At 45.5% G+C, this 20,790-nt stretch overlaps 1 protein-coding gene across 1 annotated transcript in view; it reads left to right on the plus strand.

The window, feature by feature from the left end:
- LOC307176109 (kinesin-like protein KIF28P) overlaps positions 1–20,790 on the plus strand; it is an 85,540-nt gene that overhangs the window by 59,459 nt on the left and 5,291 nt on the right. The window contains 10 exon segments of the mRNA XM_079901916.1: positions 229–373; positions 5,905–6,023; positions 6,659–6,766; positions 16,704–16,978; positions 18,496–18,630; positions 19,371–19,537; positions 19,789–19,895; positions 20,156–20,233; positions 20,235–20,304; positions 20,589–20,779. Of these exon segments, the coding sequence (XP_079758042.1) occupies positions 229–373; positions 5,905–6,023; positions 6,659–6,766; positions 16,704–16,978; positions 18,496–18,630; positions 19,371–19,537; positions 19,789–19,895; positions 20,156–20,233; positions 20,235–20,304; positions 20,589–20,779 (1,395 nt within the window).

The following is a 20,790-nucleotide window of genomic DNA, read 5'->3' on the forward strand; positions in this document are numbered from 1 at the left end:
GGGGAGGGATGGGTCTGCCCGGTCCCCACCGACTCTCAGCGCCTGGTGGAGAGTGTGGAATAAAGGAAGGAGTCAGTGAAAGCACGAAAAAGCAAGAGGCCCCCTCTTCCCTCCTCGTTTACAGGTCTCTTTCCTGTTTGGGGGATAAACGGGGTCTCAGGATTTACACAGAGGAGCTGGCTCACCTCCTCTGGCCTCTTCCCTCCGAGCCCACTCTCTCCTCCCTAGGACCGAATTATTTTGGGATCCAACAGCGCCTACCTCTACATCGGGTTTCCTTCAGAGCGAGGCAGTGAGGACTTGAGCAGATTTGATTACGACTTTTTCCAGCTGGAGAGAGCGGCTTCGGAGGGAGTGAGTGTGGACACGCTCGGTGAGCAGCCTGGGCCTGACTGCTGGCATTTTCCACGGGTGGATGTGAAAGCAGCTGCTTCCACTGTGTGCTCTCCTGCTTTCCTTAAGAAAATAATCTTCTATTGTGTCAAAATACAAGGTTTAGAAAAGTAAAGGTATGATTTTCATACAGAGTGAGCACACGTCAAAGATTTGTTTCGAGGAGTAGAGAGTGGATACAACACTGGGATAGGAGGATGCTGAAATGCGATTGCTGGGTCCGGCACAGCTAATTCATGCCTTCAGGGAGATCATCTTCTCCTGGACAAAAATTCATTTCAGTGTGCCAGTCTTCTAAATTTAGTCTTCTGTAAATTAATATCTAACAGCTCAGAGTCTGGCCCTAATCAGTAGTCAGTATTGAGGGTACCCCCTGCCCCCTTTGCAGCCCCTGGGGGACCGGAAGCTCCTTACACGGGCTCTGCTAGGAAAGGGAAGTCATCCTTTGGCCCTATCTCCATGCTTTGTATGACGTCTTGACAGCTCTCCCTTTTGCCCCTGAAACCTTTTCTTCTGTGGTCACCACGTGGCTCTCTCATGGGCACACTTCCCAAAGCATCTTGGCCAAGAGTCAGCCAGCCTGTCTTTGAGCTCAGACGCCTTTAGCCCCAGTTCTCTGGAGCCCCTTGCCAAGGTGGGCAAGCATTTTGTGGGTTATTTTTAACTCTGACATTTCTTGAAAGGAACGGAAGTTTCAAGAGTAGTGCACTGAACTCTCAAACACACTCTGCTCAGATTCCTGTTTAAATATTTTACTACATTTGCTTTATTATATATGTATATGTGTGTGTATATATATATGTACACATATATAGATAATTTTTCTCCTGAACCATTTCAGAGTAAGTTGCAGACATGATGCTCCCTTATCCTTAAATACCACATTGTATACTTCTTAAGGAAAAGAACATTATTCTCTTGCAAAACTACAGTATAATTATCAATATTGGAAAATTAAGATCAATATAATACTATTATTTAATCCATGAATTTTGCTCATATTTAACTAATTGGTTCAATAATTTCCTTTATAAAAAAAAATTTTGGATCCAGGGTCCAATCCAGGACCCCGTTTAGTTGTCATGTCTCTTTGGTCTCTTTAGTCTCTTTAAATCTGGAACAATTCACCAGGTCTGTTTTTGTCTTTCATGACCTTGACATTTTTGAAGAGTAAAGGCCAATCATTTTGTATAATGTTCCTTTGTTTGGGTTTTTGTGATGTTTCCTCCTGATGGGACTGGGGTGATACATTTTTGGCAGGAATGTCAGCAAAGTGATGTTGTAGCCTCCGTGCCTCACATCAGAAGGCACATGGTGTCAGGTTGTCCATTTTTTGTGATCACTTGGTTAGGGGGGTGTCTGCCAGGTTTCTCCACGGTACAATGACTAATCCTATCTTTTTAATGAATAAATATTTTAGGGGAGAGACTTTGATCTGTAGGTATCCTATACCTCATCACACTTTCATCCACTAATTTTATCATCCTTTGATCATTGGATGATTAGTATGATTTTTGTCAAATGGTGAATTTCTAGCTCCACCATTTCTTCTACTTTTATTTGAAACAATGTTACTACAAGAAATGTGTTCCCTCCTATTTATTTGTTTATTCATTTGTTTATGTCCCTGTGAACTCATAGAGTCCTGTTTTACTCCATAAGTTATAAGCTGTTGCTTTCATAATTTATTTTGAGGTGCAAACTGTCCTGGATTTGGCCAGTGGGAGCCCCTTCAAGCTGGATTCTGTGTCTTCCTGACATTCCTCCTCATTCTTTAAACACTAGCCTACTTTCTGGCATCAAAAAACGTTCCAGGTTTGTCTCGTGGGCTCTCAGTCCCAGCTATGGTGTCAGTCATTTCTCCAAGGATCCTGATTCCTTTTGGTGGAGAAGGACATTTATAAATCAAGATCTGGGACTATGTGTGCAAACTGCTGTATAGATACATGGTTCCCACACACATCTTATAGCTTCACCTATTCTGTAAAACCATAAGTTAGTAATACCTCCAATTCCAGTTCAATACCACAGGGTTTATTTTTATCTTTCTCTTGGTGGGCGAACATAGTATGTTTGCCCATTTTCTCCATCTGTCCTCTGGATTCCATCCCTCTCACCTTCTCAAGCATTTGTCTCTGAAGAGCCCCCTCCTCTCACCCTCCTGCATCACTAAATGCTCTCCATGGGTCATTCTATCACATGCAAACATGCTCCACTATCTTCCACCATAAAAACAAACACTTAGACTCACATCTCCCTCGAGCTACTGCCATATTTCTTTTTGTTCCCTTTTATAGAAAACTAGGAAGTTGTTTCCATTTTCTCGTCTCCAGTCTGGCTTCTGTCCCACTCGTGCCTGACCCTGATCCCTCTGCGTTCCAGATCTAGCAGGCGCTTGTCTGCACACATCTTACCGAGGTCTCAGCAACATCTTACACGGTTGAGCCCTCTCTCCTTTTGGAGATATTTGACTCTTGGAACCGTATGTTCTCCTGGTTTTCTTCTAGGCCACTTCTTCCACATTCCCTTTCCTGGCTTCTCCTCATCTTACCCATCTTGAAATTCGGAGAGCCCCAGAGCTTGGACCTTGGGGCTCTTCTCTAGATGGATGCTTTCCCCACTCTGCTCTCATCATTCTCAGTGGCTCTAAGTGCCATCTGTGCTGACAACCCTCAGCTCCTCTGTCTTCTTGCTGTCCCTTGATATCTCTTGATACCCCATCCAGCTGCCTTCTTGATATCTCTGCTTGCATGACTCACAGGCATCTCAACATGAAAGTGTCCAAAACAGAGCCTTGACTCCCCACTCACTCCAAGCCTGTTCTCATTCCCAGGACTTATCGTCTTGGCAAACAACTGCTCAAGGCAAAAATCTAGGCCTCCTCCTTTCCCTCAGTTCTTCATCCAGTCTGCCTTTTCTCCATCCTCCTGTGCCACCATTTCAGTGCAAGCCATCATCTTCTCTTACCTGAACAGTGTAGTCGTCTCTGAACTTATCAGATCATGATACACTCGGGCTGCAAAGTATTCACCAACTTCTCAGTGTTCTTAGAATAAAACCCAAACTCCCTACCACGTTCTTAAGGCCCTTTATGATCTACCTCACGCTCTCTCTCCAACCCCATCTCACACCACTCTCTCCTCACCCCAGTTTGAACCTCACTGGTCTCCTTTCTGCTCCTCCAACACATCAAGCCCTTTCTGCCTCAGGGCCTTTGCCCTTATTGCTTGTTTTTCTTTCCGTCTTTGGCTCATTTTCATCTTTCATCTCTCAGCTCAAAAATTACCTCCTCAGATAGATCTTCCCCTTTCTTGGCTTCGTTTGTTTATTCTTTCTTATTTAACTCTATTTCTTTCCTAGCATTCATCACATTTTAAAATTATTTTATTTATTAGTTTGATTATTATTCATTTGTCCACCTGAGAATATAAGCTCTAGCTGGGATTTTTTTTTTCTCTTGTGTACCCATTCACTTATATATTCCTTCACTCAACAAGTATTTACTGAGCTCCTACTATGTGCCAGATGTGGTTCTAAGCCCCGGGGATCCAGCAGTGAGCAAAGAAATGCCCTGTCCTTACAGAGCTGACGAGAGCGGGTTCACTTCTGAATCCCCAGAGTCTGATAACGGCCTAGCAATGGGCCTTCAGCAAGTGTTTGTTGAATGAATGATGAATGAGATTAACCAGATCAGCTCCCACACAGAAGCTTAGTCATGCACACGTGCATGACCTAGGGCCCAAATGTGGGCACGTCCTGCTCTGTTCTGTCTGAGAACACCCTGCTCCAGGAGGCCCATGCCTGGACATCGGGTTCCCCCCAGGGCAGGGCAGGCTAGGGTCTGTCCTCCCCACTCACCTCCCAGCCCCACCCAGGGGCCTTCTGGGCCTATAGAAGCTACAGCCCAACAGCTAAAGATGCTGACTAGGAGCCTGGAGAGACAGTGATGAACGAAAACCAGATCCTAGCCTAGAATAAGTTATAGCCTTAGGTTTCTGAGTCAAAGGCTCCCCTTATCCTCTCAGCCCAGCCTCCACTGCCCAACAACCTGGGGTTCCTCGTCCGTAGGAGCATTCAGGAGCTCTGGCGTCTTCCTTTGTCCGTCTCTTCCCTCGCCTCAGATGGAGGCTCTTGACCACCTTACCTCCCCTCCCATCTCCAGGCCCCGGCTCACTGCCCTCAGGGGAGGCCATGGTACCAGGGCTCCTGGAAGCCACCTGAGCTTGGGCTCCACTGAGGTCTCTGGCTGTGCTGGGCTTCCCAAACGAGGAGCGTCTCACATGCGCCAGTACCTTCTCTCTAGCCCGCGCGCCCTGCCTGAACTTGCCTTATAAACCCATGCTTGGAGAGCCGTGGGGTGTGCCTCGTGGGGTGTGCCTACATGTGTGCAAAATAGTTCCTCCCTTTTTCGTATACCAAAGATTTTTCTTCAGAATTTTAGCAAAATAAATGGACGGCACACCTGCCTTTCCAGCCCAGGGCTGGCAGCACAATGAGGTCGAACAAGCCCCAGACGCTGGGCTGAAGGTGCTCAGCGCCAGCGAAGACTGTAGGTCCTCAGCAAGGCGGCTGGTGGGCAGTTCTGGGAGTCAGACCTCAGGGCAGGGAATCCCTAAATAGTTGAGAGTTCCTGGCACAAGGCAGCACCAACCGAGGTCTGGCAGGGGGATTGGCTCACCCTTCATCTCCGTGATCCCCTCCTCCAAGCCACCCCAAGCAGAAGTAAGAACAGGTTGCTTCTGTGCCAGCTGCGGTTCTCGAGAAATCCCCAGACCTTCCTTTAGCCAACTGTATTCTTCCTGCCGCAGCCTCCTCCCTGGAGAGTGTGGAGCCACCTTGGGTCAAGGACCCTGAGACCAAGATGGGAAACTGGAGGCAGAAGGCCTCCTGTCACAATGCTGCTGAGATTCTTGGGTTAAGTGGAGCAATTGCTTAAGTAAAGCCAGGCAGTGTCCTCTCCTCCTCACTTAGTTTTCTTTCTTGGTTTTTGTTTGTTTGTTTGTTTTATTACATGCTTGTAATTTTTTTTTTTTTTTTTTTTTTTTTTTTGCGGTACGCAGGCCTCTCACTGTTGTGGCCTCTCCTGTTGCGGAGCACAGGCTCCGGACGTGCAGGCTCAGTGGCCGTGGCTCACGGGCCCAGCCGCTCCACGGCATGTGGGATCTTCCCGGACTGGGGCACGAACCTGTGTCCCCTGCATCGGCAGGCGGACTCTCAACCACTGCGCCACCAGGGAAGCCCGCTTGTAATTTTTTTTAACTTTTTATTTTATATTGGAGTGTAGTTGATTAACAATGTTGCGATAGTTTCAGGTATACAGCAAAGTGATTCAGTTATGCATATACATGTATCTATTCTTTTACATGCTTGTAATTTTAAAATGTAAATATTTGGTGAAGCAGTTGAATGAACGACTGAATGAAGGAACCAAGGAGTGTGTAAATTTATTCATGGCTGAAAAGTATCCTAGAACCAGTGAGTGACTTTCCCTTCCTCTCTAATCTTTCCTAGGTGCTGTGAACAGTGGGGATGGCAAGGCAGACCCCAGTGTCCTGGCTGTGTTCCAGGACTACATCAAACTGATGCCACTGGTTGCAGAAGCAAATCAAATGAGTGAAGAGCTGAAGAAGGTAAGGCTAGAAAATGGTAAAATCCCAGCTCCAGAAAGGACCTCAGAGAACAGGTTCAATGTACCCCTCACTCCCATTGGCTGGCTTCATGGTGTAGACATGCCTGACACGTGGGCCTGGAGAGGGCGGGTGCTTTGCCTAAGACCCCACAGTGAGCTAGTGACAGGGCCTCAGCCAACACCCGGGCCTCCCCGGTCCCAGCCTCGAGTCCGTTCCTTCCACCTCTGGCCCCCACGGCTCTGGGACCACCAGGACCCCAGACCAACACTAGCTTGCCATGGCCACCCCACCCCAGGCTGTCCTGCAGAGGCCCTCTCTGGGTGCAGGCACCCTGGTGGCTTCTCTGCCACAGAGGAGGCCTGGGCTGGCATTCGCTCTCTGGTGACACAGGGTCCCAATCATCGGGAAACTTGCATGAGATTCAGTCACTTGGTGAGGCCTACACGTGTTAGTTCCAGAATACTGCTGAGAAATTCTGGTGCTCTGGCTTTTCTCTTGATGGGAATTCCAAGGAGCAAGAGGTAGACCATCTTCTTTTAGAAAGCCTGAGTATGGAGAGAATGAAAAATAAATTTCAAAGATGGTATAGGCTGATGAAAGTAGGATTATTTAGTGGGAAGTATTTTTCTTATCAGGGACTTAACATGGAGCTGAAAGTGAAGAACTTAGCGTCATCAGATTCCAGGGGCTATGACCTACAAAAAGAGGTCATGGTGAAGGTGACCAATCAGAGGACTCGTCAGGTGAGGCTGCCCCTTGGGGGCAGGTGTGAGACTCCACAAAGAGTTTCTGAGGAGCTTTCCTAGGGATGCAGGTTAGTTTTACTTGCTACAGCTTGTGGAGACCCAGCGAAGGGGCCAGACAGGTTCCAAGTGCGAGTGGGGCTCTGGGGGACAGCCTCTGGGGAGCGGGGACCCTCTCTGTGATCCCCTCCTCGGCGTCTCTCCCCGACAGCACCAAGACCTGGGATCTTTCCCACCCACGGGCTTTCCCACCCATGCTTTCTGCTTATTTTTATCATGACTCCAGAGCTTTAGAACCAGAAGGGAGCCTGAGAGTGTGTCCAACTGATAGTGGTGTTCGTGCGAGTGCCCGAGAGAGACAGAGCTGCCGTTCTGAGCAATGAGAAAATCCGCACTTTCATTAAGACGCCAGAAGAGGCCGTAACCTCCACTGGCTGGTCCATTCCCATTTGTGACATTGCTCACTGTCAGGAAGGCCCTTCTTAGGCACTTCAGACCCCTTTCCTTTCCCTCTGCCTAACAGAAAAGAGTGGGCCTAGAGTTGGTGTCCCTTATGCCTTCAGAGCAGCCCTCCAGCCAAATGTTCACTCCCTACTGCATCTTCAGAGGATGTGCCCCTAATTCTCAGGTGACCTTTGGGTGGGCTGCTCCCTCCCAATCCTTGGTGTGCACATGCCTCCTTAGCTGTGAGTCTTGTAGCAAACGTGCCTCTGGAGGAGGGGCTGGCTGTGGCTGGGGACTTTTCCGTCATTGGATGATCTGCTCCGCCGAACGACTAACTGGTGCTTCTCTGGGTTTAACTTTTCTGCTCGTTGCCCTAAAGTTGCCAAAATTTTCTGGGTCAAGACCAATCTTTAAAAACTTTTTAAAATTGTGAAATATGACAAACAGAGAAAAGGTTATGAATGTATCTGTTCACATGGTAAACGCTTGAGTACTCATCAGCCGGGTCAAGGGGCTTTGTGTCTGCCAGGTGCTGGGGACACCAAGACCACTGCTCGAAGTGTGGGCGCCCAGAGGCACACCTGAGCAAGGCCGTTCCTGAGCCACAACCCCTGAGATGTGTTCCTGTCCTTTTCTTCTCTTCCTCTGACCAGCACCAAGGTGGCCTCCCCTCCATCCCCTAGAGTTGGAAGAAGGCAGAAACATGTCTTGTCCACCCAGGCTGCTACAGCAATATACCAAAGACCAGTGCGCTAAACAACAGTTATTTCTCACAGTTCTGGACACGGGAAGTCCGAGATCATGGCAAGGGCAGGTCCAAATGTCTGGTGAGAGCCCACCTCCCGGTTCGTGGATGGCTGTCCTCTTGCTGTGTCTTCAACATGGTGGAAGGGCTAAGGGAGCTCTCTGGGGGTCTCTTTTATAAGGGCACTAATCCCACCATGTGGGCTCCACCCTCATGACCTAATCACTGCCCAAGGCCACACTTCCTAATACCATCACACTGGGGGTTAGGATTCAACATGAATTTTGGGGGCATACCAACATTCAATCCATAGCGGCATGTTTGATGCTGGCTCACCTCACACTCCCAGTGTAGCTGTCAGGGGTCTCAGTAAGACCCCACATCCTGGAAAGTCAGCCTTGACTTCTATGCCAAGTCCCATGAGGCCTTTGGAGCTGTGTGTGTGACTTCTGTTTTGTTTAATCCGGCAGATGCCATCAGGGCAAAGAAGCTTTGGTGATCCAATATTCCATATGCATCTCTGGGGCCAGGCGTTACCCCAGAATTTGTTCTGGCAGTTTCTTACTACCTTGTCAGACTTTGCTTTAAGGAGATTTTTAGGTTTTTTTTGAACTTTTCCCCCCAACGTTATTCCTTTTTATTATTGTTTATTTTTATTACAGTTTAAAGGTGATTTGAAAAAATATTTCATTCAGGCTTTTTTATTGTTAGCAGAGGGGTTACCTGAGTAACAGCCTGCCATTACCAGAAAGAGAATGCAAGATGATGTTTTCACACTTTACTCAGTGTGCCATGTGGGAGAGCTGAGGGCCCGCGCGCGTTCGGAGGTGCTGTTCTTTTGCTCCAACCTGGCATCCCGGTCACGGCCACAGATAACTGTTTGATGGGAATGCGTCTGCATAAACTGTACTGCGTTCTCTTTTAAGGGATTATGCACTAATTAATTTTATGGTGATTTCTTTTCTAGTTTTCTTTTTTCTCATGCAGAGATTAATCTTACTGATCTGTCATCTTCAAGTCTGTCCATTTTCACCTTTTAAAAGTACTAGTTACATTCCTCAAATGAAGCCCTGCCTTCCTCAAAAGCCCTGTGAAACGCTGGTAGTAACCTCTGGTAGTTTCTTGGATCGTTCGTGTGTGTGTGTGTGTGTGTGTGTGTGTGTGTGTGTGTGATTTTGAAGGCTAAAAGACAAGACCGGTGAAGAGCAGCAGTGGGTTCTAGGTATGGACACGAGTGGCGGTTTTTTGGCGGTCGATCGTGTAAATGTTCACCCCTGCACCACGTGCACCGTGGGTGCTCCGCCGCCGCCGCAGGGTTAGGGCAGCGACTGTCAGAGCCACCCGGGAGCAGCCAGGGCCGCTGGGGGCTGGGAGAGCCTTCTAACCGCCAGTGCTGCACTTGCTGCACCTACCAGCCCAAGAGCTGCGAGAGCCCAGCGATCGCTCTGCGCCAGGCCCACAGGCCGGCTGCCTCGCTGACCTGCCCGGGTGACGTCAGTTTATCCGCCGCAGGGCACAGTAACGAAGCGGTGGACTGCTTTCATTACCTGGATTCGCATTTTCTTAGTTCCCTAGCCTAAAGGTCTCTAAAAACCCACGTGACTAGAATTCCTGTTGTGCTCGGCTCCAGCGCTGCGTGCGCCACAGCCAAGGTCTCCTGTAGCCTTCACCACGCCTCTGGGGATGGAGTACTGTGTTCTTCGCCATTGCTTGGGGCAAACAGAAAAAGAATGGAGTCTTTTTTATGTCTGGAGGATGTCCTTTTTTTTTTTTTTTTTTTCTAGGATGTCCTTTTTATATGAAGATACATAACACTCAGAGAGAGAATGACTTACCTGTTAGTGTTTTGGTGTTTTCCAAGTTGCTCAAAGAAGGAATTGCTACTCTTACCTGGTAACCGCGTTTTTTTTTTTTCCTTCTAGTTTTATTGGGAGATACTTGACGTACAGCACCGTGTAAGTTTAAGGTGTAGCGCATAAATGATTTGACTTGCATACATCAGGAAATGATGACCACGATAAGTTTAGTGAACATCCGTCATCTCATATAGACACAACATTAAACAAATAGGAAAAAAATTGTTTCCCATGTGATGAGCACTCTTAGGGTTTACTCTCTTTAACAGCTTTCCTGTACGACGCGCAGCAGTGTTCATTACATTCATCGTGTTGTACACATCCCTAGCACTTATTGATCTTATAACTGTAAGTTGGTACCTTTAGACTGCCTTCATCCAGTTCCTCTTCCCACCACCCCTGCCTCTGTAACTACAAGACTGAACTCTTTTTCTATAAGATTGTTTGTTTTAAAAGTATAACTGACCTAAAACCCTGTTACTTCCTGATACCCAACATAGTGATTTGATATTTCTATGCATTTCAAAATGATCGTCAGTCTAGTTACCATCAAACAAGATACAAAGATAGTTTCATAATTATTGACTACCTTCCCCATACTGTCCATTTCATACCGAAGACTCACTTACTTTGCGCTTGGGAGTATGTACCTCTCCATCTCCCTCAACTATTTCCTTCCCCCACCCCCTTACACTCTAGCAACAACCTGTTTGCTTTCTGTATCTATGACTCTGTTTCTTTTTAGTTATTTTTTTAAAATTGAAGTACAGTTGATTTACAATATCATACTAATTTCAAGTGGAAAACATAGTGATTCAATATATTTATATATTATACTCCATTTAAAGTTATTATAAAATATTGGCTATATTCCCTGTGCTGTACAATATATTCTTGTAGCTTATTTATCTTATACATAGTAGTTTGTAACTCTTAATCCCCTACCGTATTTTGCCCCTCCTCCTTCCTTCTCCCCACTGGCAGCCACTAGTTTGTTCTCTATATCTGTGAGTCTGTTTCTGTTTTGTTATATTCATTCGTTTTATTTTTTAGAACCCACATATGAGTGATAACATACAATATTTGTCTTTCTCTGTCAAGCTTATTTCAATAAGCATGATACCCTCTAGGTCCATCCACATGGTTGCAAATGGCAGAATTTCATCCTTTTTATGGCTGAGTAATATTCCATTGTGTGTGTGTGTGTGTGTGTGTGTGTGTGTGTGTGTGTGTGTGTGTGTGTGTGTATATATATATATATCACATCTTCTTTAACCAGTCGTCTGTTGATGGGAACTTTGGGTTGTTTCCACATCTTGGCTGTTGTAAACAGGGCTGCTATGAACATTGGGGCGCATGTATATTTTTGAATTAGAGTTTCTTTTCTGGATATATGCCCAGGAGTGGGATTGCTGGATCATATGGTAGCTCTATTTTTAGTTTTTAAAGGAACCTCCATACAGCTTTCCATAGTGGCTGTGTGAATTAACATTCCCACCAGCAGTGGGCTAGGGCTCCCTTTTCTTCACATCCTGGCCAATATTTGTTATTTGTAGATTTTTTTGATGAGAGCCATTCTGACAGGTGGGAGAAAATCTCTCATTGTGGTTTTGATTTGCATTTCTCTGATGATTAGTGATGTTGAGCATCTTTTCATGTTCCTTTTGGCCATCTGTATATCTTCTTTGAAAAAATATCTATTTAGGTCTTCTGTGCATTTTTTTTTTTACTCTAGAATATGGAACACTTCATGAATTTGCATGTCATCCTTGCGCAGGGGCCATGCTAATCTTCTCTGTATTCTTACAGCTTTAGTATATGTGCTGCCAAAGTGAGCACTCTTCTGCCCATTCTTTAATGAGGTTGTTTGCTTTTTGGGTATTGAGTTGTATAAGCTGTTAATATATTTTAGATGTTAACCCCTTATCAGTCATATCATTTGCAAATATTTTCTCCCATTCAGTAGGTTGTGTTTTCATTTTGTTGATGGTTTCCTTTGCTGTGCAAAACTTCTAAGTTTAATTAGGTCCCATTGGTGTTTTTTTTTTTTTTTTTTTTTTTTTGGCCATGCCACGCAGTGCGCCTAGTTCCCTGACCAGGGATCAAACCTGCACCCCCTGCAGTGGAAGTGGGGAGTTTTAACCACTGGACCACCAGGGACGTCCCTCATTGGTTTATTTTTTATTTTGTTTCTTTTGCTTAGCAGACAGAGCCAAAAAAATAATGCTACGATTTATGTCAAAGAGTGTTTTGCCTATGTTTTATCCTAGGAGGTTTATGGTTTCCAGACTTACATTTAGGGCTTTAATCCATTTTGAGTTTACATTTGTATATGGTGTGAGAAAATGTTCTAATTTCATTCTTTTACATGTAGCTATCCAGTTTTCCCAGCACCACTTATTAAAGAAACTGTCTTTTCTCCATTGTATATCCTTGCCTCCTTTGTCATAGATTAATTGAACATAGGTGCATGGTTTTATATCTGGGCTCTCTGTTCTGTTCCACTGATCTATATGTCTGTTTTGTGCCAGTACCATGTTGTTTTGATTACTGCAGCTTTGTAGTGTAGTCTGAAATCAGGGAGCCTGACGCCTCTATCTTCATTCTTTCTTCTCAAGACAGCTTTGGCATTTGGGGATCTTTTGTGGTTCCATATAAATTTTAGAATTGTTTGCTCTAGTTCTGAGAACTGTCATGGCAATTTTGATACAGCTTGCATTAAATCTGTAGATTGCTTTGGGTAGATGTGGACTTTTTAACAGTATTAATTTTTCCAATCCATGAACATGGGATATCTTTCCATTTCTTTAAATCATCTTCAGTTTCCTTCATCAATGTTTTATAGTTTCAGAGTATAGATCTTTCACCTCCTTGGTTAAGTTTACTCCTAGTTTATTCTCTTTTTTGCAATTGTAAATGGGATTGTTTTCTTGAATTCTCTTTCTGATCGTTCATTATTAGTATATAGAAAAGCAACAGATTTCTGTATATTAATCTTGTATCCTGCAAATTTACTGAATTCATTTAATAGCTCTAATAATCTTTTGGTGTAGACTTTATGGTTTTCTATATATCAAATTATGTCATCTGCAGATAGTGACAGTTTTACATCTTCCCTTCCAGTTTGGATGCCTTTTATTGCTTTTTCTTGTCTGGTGGCTGTGGCTAGGACTTCAAATACTATGTTAATTAGAGGTGGTAACAGTGGACATCCTTGTCTTTTTCCTGATTTTAGAGGAAAGGCTTTCAGCTTTTCACCAGTGAGTACAATGTTAGCTGTGGATTTGTCATAAATGGCATTTATTATGTTGAGATGTGTCCCCTTTAAACCCACCTGATGAGAGTTTTTGTCATGAATGTAAAGCTGGTTTAGTGGTGCTGAACTCTTTTAATTTTTGCTTGTCTATGAAACTCTATCTCTCCTTTAAATCTGAATTATAGCCTTGCTGGGCACAGTATTCTTGGTTGCAGGGTTTTTTCCTTTCATCATTTAAAATATATCATGCCTCTCCCTTCTGGCTAGCAAAGTTTCTGCTGAAAAGTTAGCTAATAGCCATATGGGAGTTCTCTTGTATGTAACTTGTTGCTATTCTCTTTCTGCTTTTAAGAGTCTCTCTTTATCTTTAATTTTTGCCATTTTAATTACCATGTGTCTTGCTGTAGATATCTTTGGGATCATCTTGTTTTGGACTCTCTTTGCTTCCTGGACTTGAATGTCTATTTCCTCTCCCAGGTTAGAGAAGTTTGCAGCTATTATTTCTTCAAATAAGTTCTCTGACCTTTTCTCTCTCTCTTCTCCTCCTTCCAGGACCCCTATAATGCAAATGTTAATATGTTTGATGTTGTCCCAGAGGTCTCTTAAACTGTCCTCCTTTAAAAAATTCTTTTTTCTTTTTATGTTCAGCTTTGGTGATTTCCACTACTCTCTCTTCCAGTTTGCTGATCTGTTCCTCTGTATCATCTAATCTACTGTTGATTCCTTCTAGTGTATTTTTTTCATTTCAGTTATTGTATTTTTCAGCTCTGTTTGGTTCTTTTTTATATTTTCTAAATCTTTGTTAAAGTTCTCATTGTGTCACTCCATCCTTCTCCCGATTTCTTTGAGCATCTTTATGATCACTATTTAGAACTCTTTATTGGGTAGGTTGCTTATCTCCATTTCATTTTGTTCTTCTTTTTTATCTTTGTTCCCTCATTTGGAACATATTTCTTTGTTGCCTTACCTTGACTAATTTGCTTTTTTATTTCTATGTATTTGGTAGAAATATATGGTTACATCTCCCAATCTTGGAGAAGTGGCCTTTTGTAGGAGACGTCCTATGTGCCCCAGCAGTGCCCTCCCCTCTGATCACCAGAGCTATATGCTATAGGGATGCCTCCTATACTGGCTGTGTGGGCCCTTCTGTTGTAGTGGGATGACTACTGTGGGTGGTCTGGTGGGCATGGCTGGACCCCAGTCTGGTTGGTTGCCAGGTCCTGCCTTTTATAGAGGTTGCCAGCCACTTATGGTTGGGGCTGTGTTATGAGGTGGCTAGCTGTGGAGCCCCAGGGGTTCTGGGGCTAGTCCTGGCCCACTGGTGGGTGGAGCTGGGCCCTGGGGTGGCTGTTTGCAAGGCCAGGGATCTCAGATCTACTCTTGCCTGCTTGCCTGCTGGTGGGTGGTGCTGTCTCCTGACATGGCTGGCGGTGGGGCCTGGGGTGTCCCAACTCTGGTGTTGGCCCACTGGTGAGTGGGGCTGGATCCTGAGGCAGATCTAGAGATGCCCACGTTTCTCACAACTGCTGTTGGCTTGCTGGTGGGTGGGATTGGGGCTCAGGGGGGTCCTAGGGCTAGTGCTGGCCTGACGGCTGCAGAGTCCTGCAGGTCTCACAGTTGTTGTTGACCTGCTGGTGAGTGAGGCTATGTCCTGGGGTCTCTGGCTGTATGGTCCTGGGGGTCCTGGAGCTGGTTTTGGCCCACTGGTGGGCAGGGTGGGGGCCTAGTGATTCCTGGAGTTGGTATCAACCCGCTGGTGGGCAGGGCTGGGTCCCCTAGCAGCTGGGGGCTCAGGGGGTCCTTAGGCAGCAGCCTGCTGATGGATGGGGCTGTGCCCCCTTCCACTACCTGCTTGGCCTGAGGTATCCTAGGACTGGTGCTGACTGGCTCGTGGGTGGGGCCAGGTCCCAGCACTAGCACACTAGAGGGAGGACTCCAAAATGTGCTTGTGAGCACCAGTGTCCTCTTGGTAGAATACGCCCCCCCAGATGGCTGCCCCAGCACCTATGTCCCCCGGTGAGCTCCAGTTGCCTCCTGCCTCTCCAGGAGGCTCTCCAAGATCAGCAGGTGGGTCTGATCCAGGCTCCTTTCAAATTAGTGTTTCTGCCCTGGGTCTCTAAATGTGTGAGATTTTGGGTGCATCCTTTAAGAGTGAAGTCTACGTTTCCCACAGCCCTTTAGCTCTCCTGAAAGTAAGCCCAGCTGACCTTCAAAGCCAAATGTTCTGGAGGTTTGTCTTCCCAGTGCAGGACTCCCAGGCTAGGGTGCTTGATGTGGGGCTGAGACCCCTCGCTCCTTGGCGAGAACCCCTGCAATTGTAATTATATTCCTGTTTGTGAGTTGCTCACCTGGGGTTATAGGTCTTGATTACACTGTGTCTCCACCCCTCCTACCCATCTCGTTGTGGTGGTTCCCTCTTTATATCTTTAGTTGTAGAAGATCTTTTCTACTCGTCTTCAGGTCTTCCTCATCGATAGTTGCCCTATAAATAGTTCTAATTTTGGGCTTCCCTGGTGGCGCAGTGGTTAAGAATCTGCCTGCCAGTGCAGGGGACACGGGTTCGAGCCCTGGTCTGGGAAGATCCCACATGCCACGGAGCAACTGGGCCCGTGAGCCACAACTACTGAGCCTGTGCGTCTGGAGCCTATGCTCTGCAACAAGAGAGGCCCGTGCACCGCGATGAAGAGTGGCCCCCGCTCACCGCAACTAGAGAAAGCCCTCGCACAGAAACGAAGACCCAACACAGCCATAAATAAATAAATACATTTATATTAAAAAAAAGTTCTAATTTTGGTGTGCTCGTGGGAGGAGGTGAGCCCAGGGACTTCCTACTCCTCCATGTTGGTCACTCCTCCTGGTAACCCTCACTTACTGAAGGGACAGACAGTACCAGGCTCTTGTCCTAGATTTTCTGCTCATTGGGTGTGAGCACACAAGTTTATTATCTTATAGTTCAGTAGGTTAAAAGTCCAACACAGATCTCACTGGGCTAAAAGCAAGGTGTCAGGAGGGATGTTTTGCTTTCTGGAAGCTTGAGGGGAGAGTATGTTTCCTTGCTCTTCAAGCTTCTAGAGCCACCAGCATTCCTTGGCTCATGGCCATCTTCAAAGTCATCCACATAGCATCCCTCTGACCCTGCTTCCATCACCATCTCTCTTTCTCTGACCCCCTCTTCTACCTCCCTCTTCCACATTTAAGGGCTATGTGATTACACCGGGCCTATCTGGATAATACAAGCTAATCTCCCTATTTTAAGGTCAGCTGATAAGCAAACTTAATTCCTCTTTGCCATAAGGTAACATATTCACAGGTTCCAGCGACTGGGACATGGACATCTTTGAGGGTCATTCTTCTGTGTACAACAAGCCTTCATTTCTCCTGGGAGGGTCTGTTTTCTAACTCCATCATTTCCCCTAAGTCATTTCCTGGGATCCAGCAATGCTGAAGTAAATAGGTCAGGAATGAATGTAGTGCTTTTGAAGGACCTCACCAAAGCTAAGTTTGATGAGAGTGTTATTGATCTTGGGTACCCAAAATCCAGCCCATCAGAGACAGCATGCTGGGAAAAATCATAGAAATGAGTCGTTGGAGCAGCAGATGGAATCAAATATTGGCGACCTACCTTTGTGTTTCCAGGTGTGGATTTGGTCAAAAGCCAAGTTTATCAATAGGAAATTCCTAATGGAGGAACTTTACCAGCGTTTTCTGGATGGAGAAGATAGCCACGTAGCTCAGGAAGATGACCCTTTCTGGGATCCTGCTGAAGTCATCCACTTGGGCTCAGCTCACATCTGGCTCCAGTCACTTGCCTACTGCATGAAGTTCGAAGAGCAAGTGGAGTTTCTGAACTGTGACGGGCTAGAAGAGGCAGTGTTGCATATCCACATGGGCCCCTGCTCCCCGACAGGACAGTGGGTATCTCCTCCGCCACCTTGTCTAGTTCTGGGTCGGCCACACAGAAAACTCATAGCACGCCTGAGTTCTCCTGGAGGGGGTGGTCAGCTTGGTACCCTGAAGAGGTCATTCGTGAGGCAAATGAATGAACTCGTTCATTCATAATTTGGCTTTATCAAATCTGATTTTGCCATGGCAGCCAAAGCAGCTGACCTGGAATACTTAAAATCCCATGTCCAGCAGCCTTTGAGCAGCTCAGCACTGCCCTAGGGGACCAAAGGAGTGAGGAGGATATCCTGCAAAGAGGCAGGAGTGTAGTAGAAGGAAATGTGGACATGAACCAATAGACCTAGTTGGTAAAGAAGCCAAGGGTGCTGTAGGACCTTCTACTCACAGCCCCCCCACCCCACCCCCCGGAGCGCCCGTAAGGTCTGATACCCGCCACACCCACTTGCTCTTTCCAGTGCTAGGTCCTCATCCCTGCTGATGAGGCCCAAGAGGCAGAAGCAGAAAAGCTCATTTTGTAGCTCAGCCTATCTCCCTGCACAGACTCTGGTAATTTCTTTGTTCCTTTTCTCAAGGAAGGAACTGTGGTGTCTTTGTTTCCTTATGTGGCCTCATTCTGAGCTGTTATCCAACCTTTGTTCTAACCCCACTCCGTTACCTTTACTGTCCCCTTAGGGCGTCTCATCTGTTTTCTCTCTTTGGGCCAAAGGCAGTTAAGGGAGCTTTTACAAAAGCTAAAGTCTCTTAGCAATTCTAAGCAAAGAGGCTGGCAGGAGGTCTGGTCTGGGTGCCAGGGTCCTCATGGGTACCCGATGCAATCTTTTTCTCTTTCTGAAGAAGAAACAGGCTGAAGAAGGGAGCAGGAAAACTGCAAAGTACTGTGACTAAAAGACCAAGATGACCGTTGACTCACTGTCTTTACTGGGACTCTAAGAAAACTTCTTGGTCATTTTGCTACTTCGGGCTTCTAGGCTGCCTGATGGTTACATTTCCCACTCTGAATTAATAAAGTAGCATTCTGGTTTACAGGTTTCAATCTTTGTGAGCTCATTGATGTGAGAGAGGTCCCCTTTTGGAAAGCTGTCCCTATTGGGTTCTGAGCCTGAGGGCCTGGGGTTGACCCTAGACCATGAGGAGTTCACTGCGGTAGATGACACCCGGAGAGGCTGCATCTGGGCAGCCAGCTGGCTTTCTCTGGGTGGCAGCCCCTCTGTCCCACTGGGAACCGACCTAAATCTTCAATGCAAGTTTGGCACCCACATCTGGGTACATTTACTGCAAGAAGCTGTTATATTCCTGTCTCCTCCTTGAGACGGTCCATATCTTACCTTGAAGTACTAGAGCATGGAGTGGGCTCTTGTTATATGTCTCTTGAATGAATGAATTCTACAGCTGGTAATATTACCCATCCTTCCTTCAGAGAATCTGGCCATCTCTTAGGAGTCTATGTAATTCCCATTGACATCACAGTCCTAACTTGCTTGGACCCAGGCTAACCTGTGACAATGTTTACCTCTTCTGTTTGTAGAGCACGTGGCGAGGAGGATGTGGTTATTGACCCACTGGAGCTGCTGGGCAAGAGAATGGACTTCCAGATTCGCATTGTGCAGTGCCTTGGCACCAAGTGGCTAAAGGAAGATGCAGAGCGGGGTGTTCAGATGGGGTACCAGCCTGCCCCGCAGAGCTGCTGAACACGAACTGCCCACTTGGTGGGCCCTGGTGGGAGGGAGTCTTTCCTCAAGTTTTAAGAATGAGCTATCATGTCATTTTCTTACGTTTTTTTTTGCTTGTTCAACCCCCAAATGACTATTTCCTCCAACTGTTTAACAGACAGATAAGCCGCATGCCCCTCCAGTCAGTGGAATGTGATTAGCGCATACTGATCCTCCTAAGTAATTGAAGCAAAGAGTCAGAAATTTTAATTATCAGAAAGACTATCCAGTAAAACTGTGTTATCTAAGTAGGACGATTGGGTTTATTTTATTTAGTTGGAAACAAAAGGACTGTATTACAATATGGCAGAGGCACCAGATATGCTTAAACTAAAAGCTTAAACTAATTAAGCTAAAAGGATATTAAAAGATAAAGCAATAAAAAAGGTAGGCATTGCAGGACAAAAACAAACTGCAACCTCATGTGGAAAATTAACAATTTTAGATTATCTAAGTGGAAAGTATTTATCAAAATCCTTTTCTCTTTTTGTTAGGCATTTAATATTATCTATGTAATGATGATATCCACATTGAATAGCTGAGATGTTGGAGGTGGCAATCACGAGAATCAATTATAGGTCACCTTTTATCAACTAACCAAAGCAGGCTATAATTCTTTGGCTCACCTGATACTTTTCTTTACAAATGTATCCCTTATGGTTTTAAGTTATGTTTTCTGTTCTTGTCTCAGGTACAGAATTTATGATCTTCCAAACACTTTATATACCAAGCCTGTATGGAAAATTCTGAATCCCCAAATTGAAGAGACTGTCCAATTTACAGCCTTAAATGCATCTCAGGAGTTTCTGAATTATTTACAGACAAATGCTCTCATTGTTGATTTATGGGGCCTTCAAGGTACCATGTTTACTTCTTCTTTTGCATGGTGCATTCCTCAGTCAGATATCATGTCTGTATACCTAGGGCTGCAGAGGAGGGAGATGGAGGGAGGAGGTCAGGGTCTTGACAGCAGTGGCCAAGAGCTATCGTCCCTTGGGCCTCTGGGTTTTAGTCCACAGGTGATCATATGGCTTAAATCTCCTCACACAACAGGGGGGCTGGACAACTGAGACATTTCTTTCCTTGATGGTGTCTCCCTCACACTACAGAAGGCTGTGCCGAACTGAGCTGCTCTCAGCCAGGCCTCATGGTCACAGGTGAAGGCCACATCATGGTGGACACCAAGAAAATATCCTCCGTGATGGATAAGGGCCAGGTGTGTATACTTAAGTGACATTAAAAATAGATGTCACAGATGACTAAAAATATCTCCGATGACAGTTGCTTGGGGATCATCAATGTTCCTTCCCATTAAAAAACCTTTTTCTTGATTTATTCCTGTGAACCCTGAGGGTCTTAAACCCTGGTCACCACACCTCTCCACCCCACGTAGTCTTCACATGGTAGGAACAACTGCCACTCTTCAAGCGTATGCAAATAATCCAGCAAAAGGCTAAACTGACCTGTTTTTTGTAGACTACATCAAACCAGATACCAGAACTTTATCTGAAGCTGCTCAAGTTAGAACAGGAGACAGAACTGCTCAGAAACATTTAACAGAGTGCTCAGAGAGGAAAATGTGTTTCTTAAAGAATCTCTTGAGAAAACTGGTTCTAGTCAACAAGGTAAGAGGCCGCTCAAGTCTTGGTGTTTAGCTTTTCTCTAAACTCCTACATTTGTGGTGTGTATTTTCTTTCTAAGAAATGAGATTTTAAATGAGTTAATATCTTGTTTCAGTTTTAAAAAAGGGGGGGAACATTTTTTCCTTTTTCCTTGTAAGATTTCTTTGAATGGGTCCAAACCGGTGCCTGATAAATGCTGATGTAGTAAAATGCACCAAGATAATTAAATATATAAATATCTGGATAAATAAATAGATGAATAAATAAATGTTATCTTTCAACCTCAGCACATAAGCCTTCCAATACCCTGAAGCTAACTGGGACGACAGCACAATTGCCAGCAGCCAGAGAGATTAATCAGATGCGCACCCAGCAAGCCAGCTGTGACAGAGAATTTGCCAAAGCTCTTAAGGTGTTCTACCAAAGCATGAATGTGGCAAGAGGGCAGTTTCTCAAATTGAGACATCATAAACCTCCTGTAAGTAACCA

This window comes from Stenella coeruleoalba (assembly GCF_951394435.1).
Source record: "Stenella coeruleoalba genome assembly, chromosome: 1".
NCBI classification, from domain to species: Eukaryota; Metazoa; Chordata; class Mammalia; order Artiodactyla; family Delphinidae; genus Stenella; species Stenella coeruleoalba.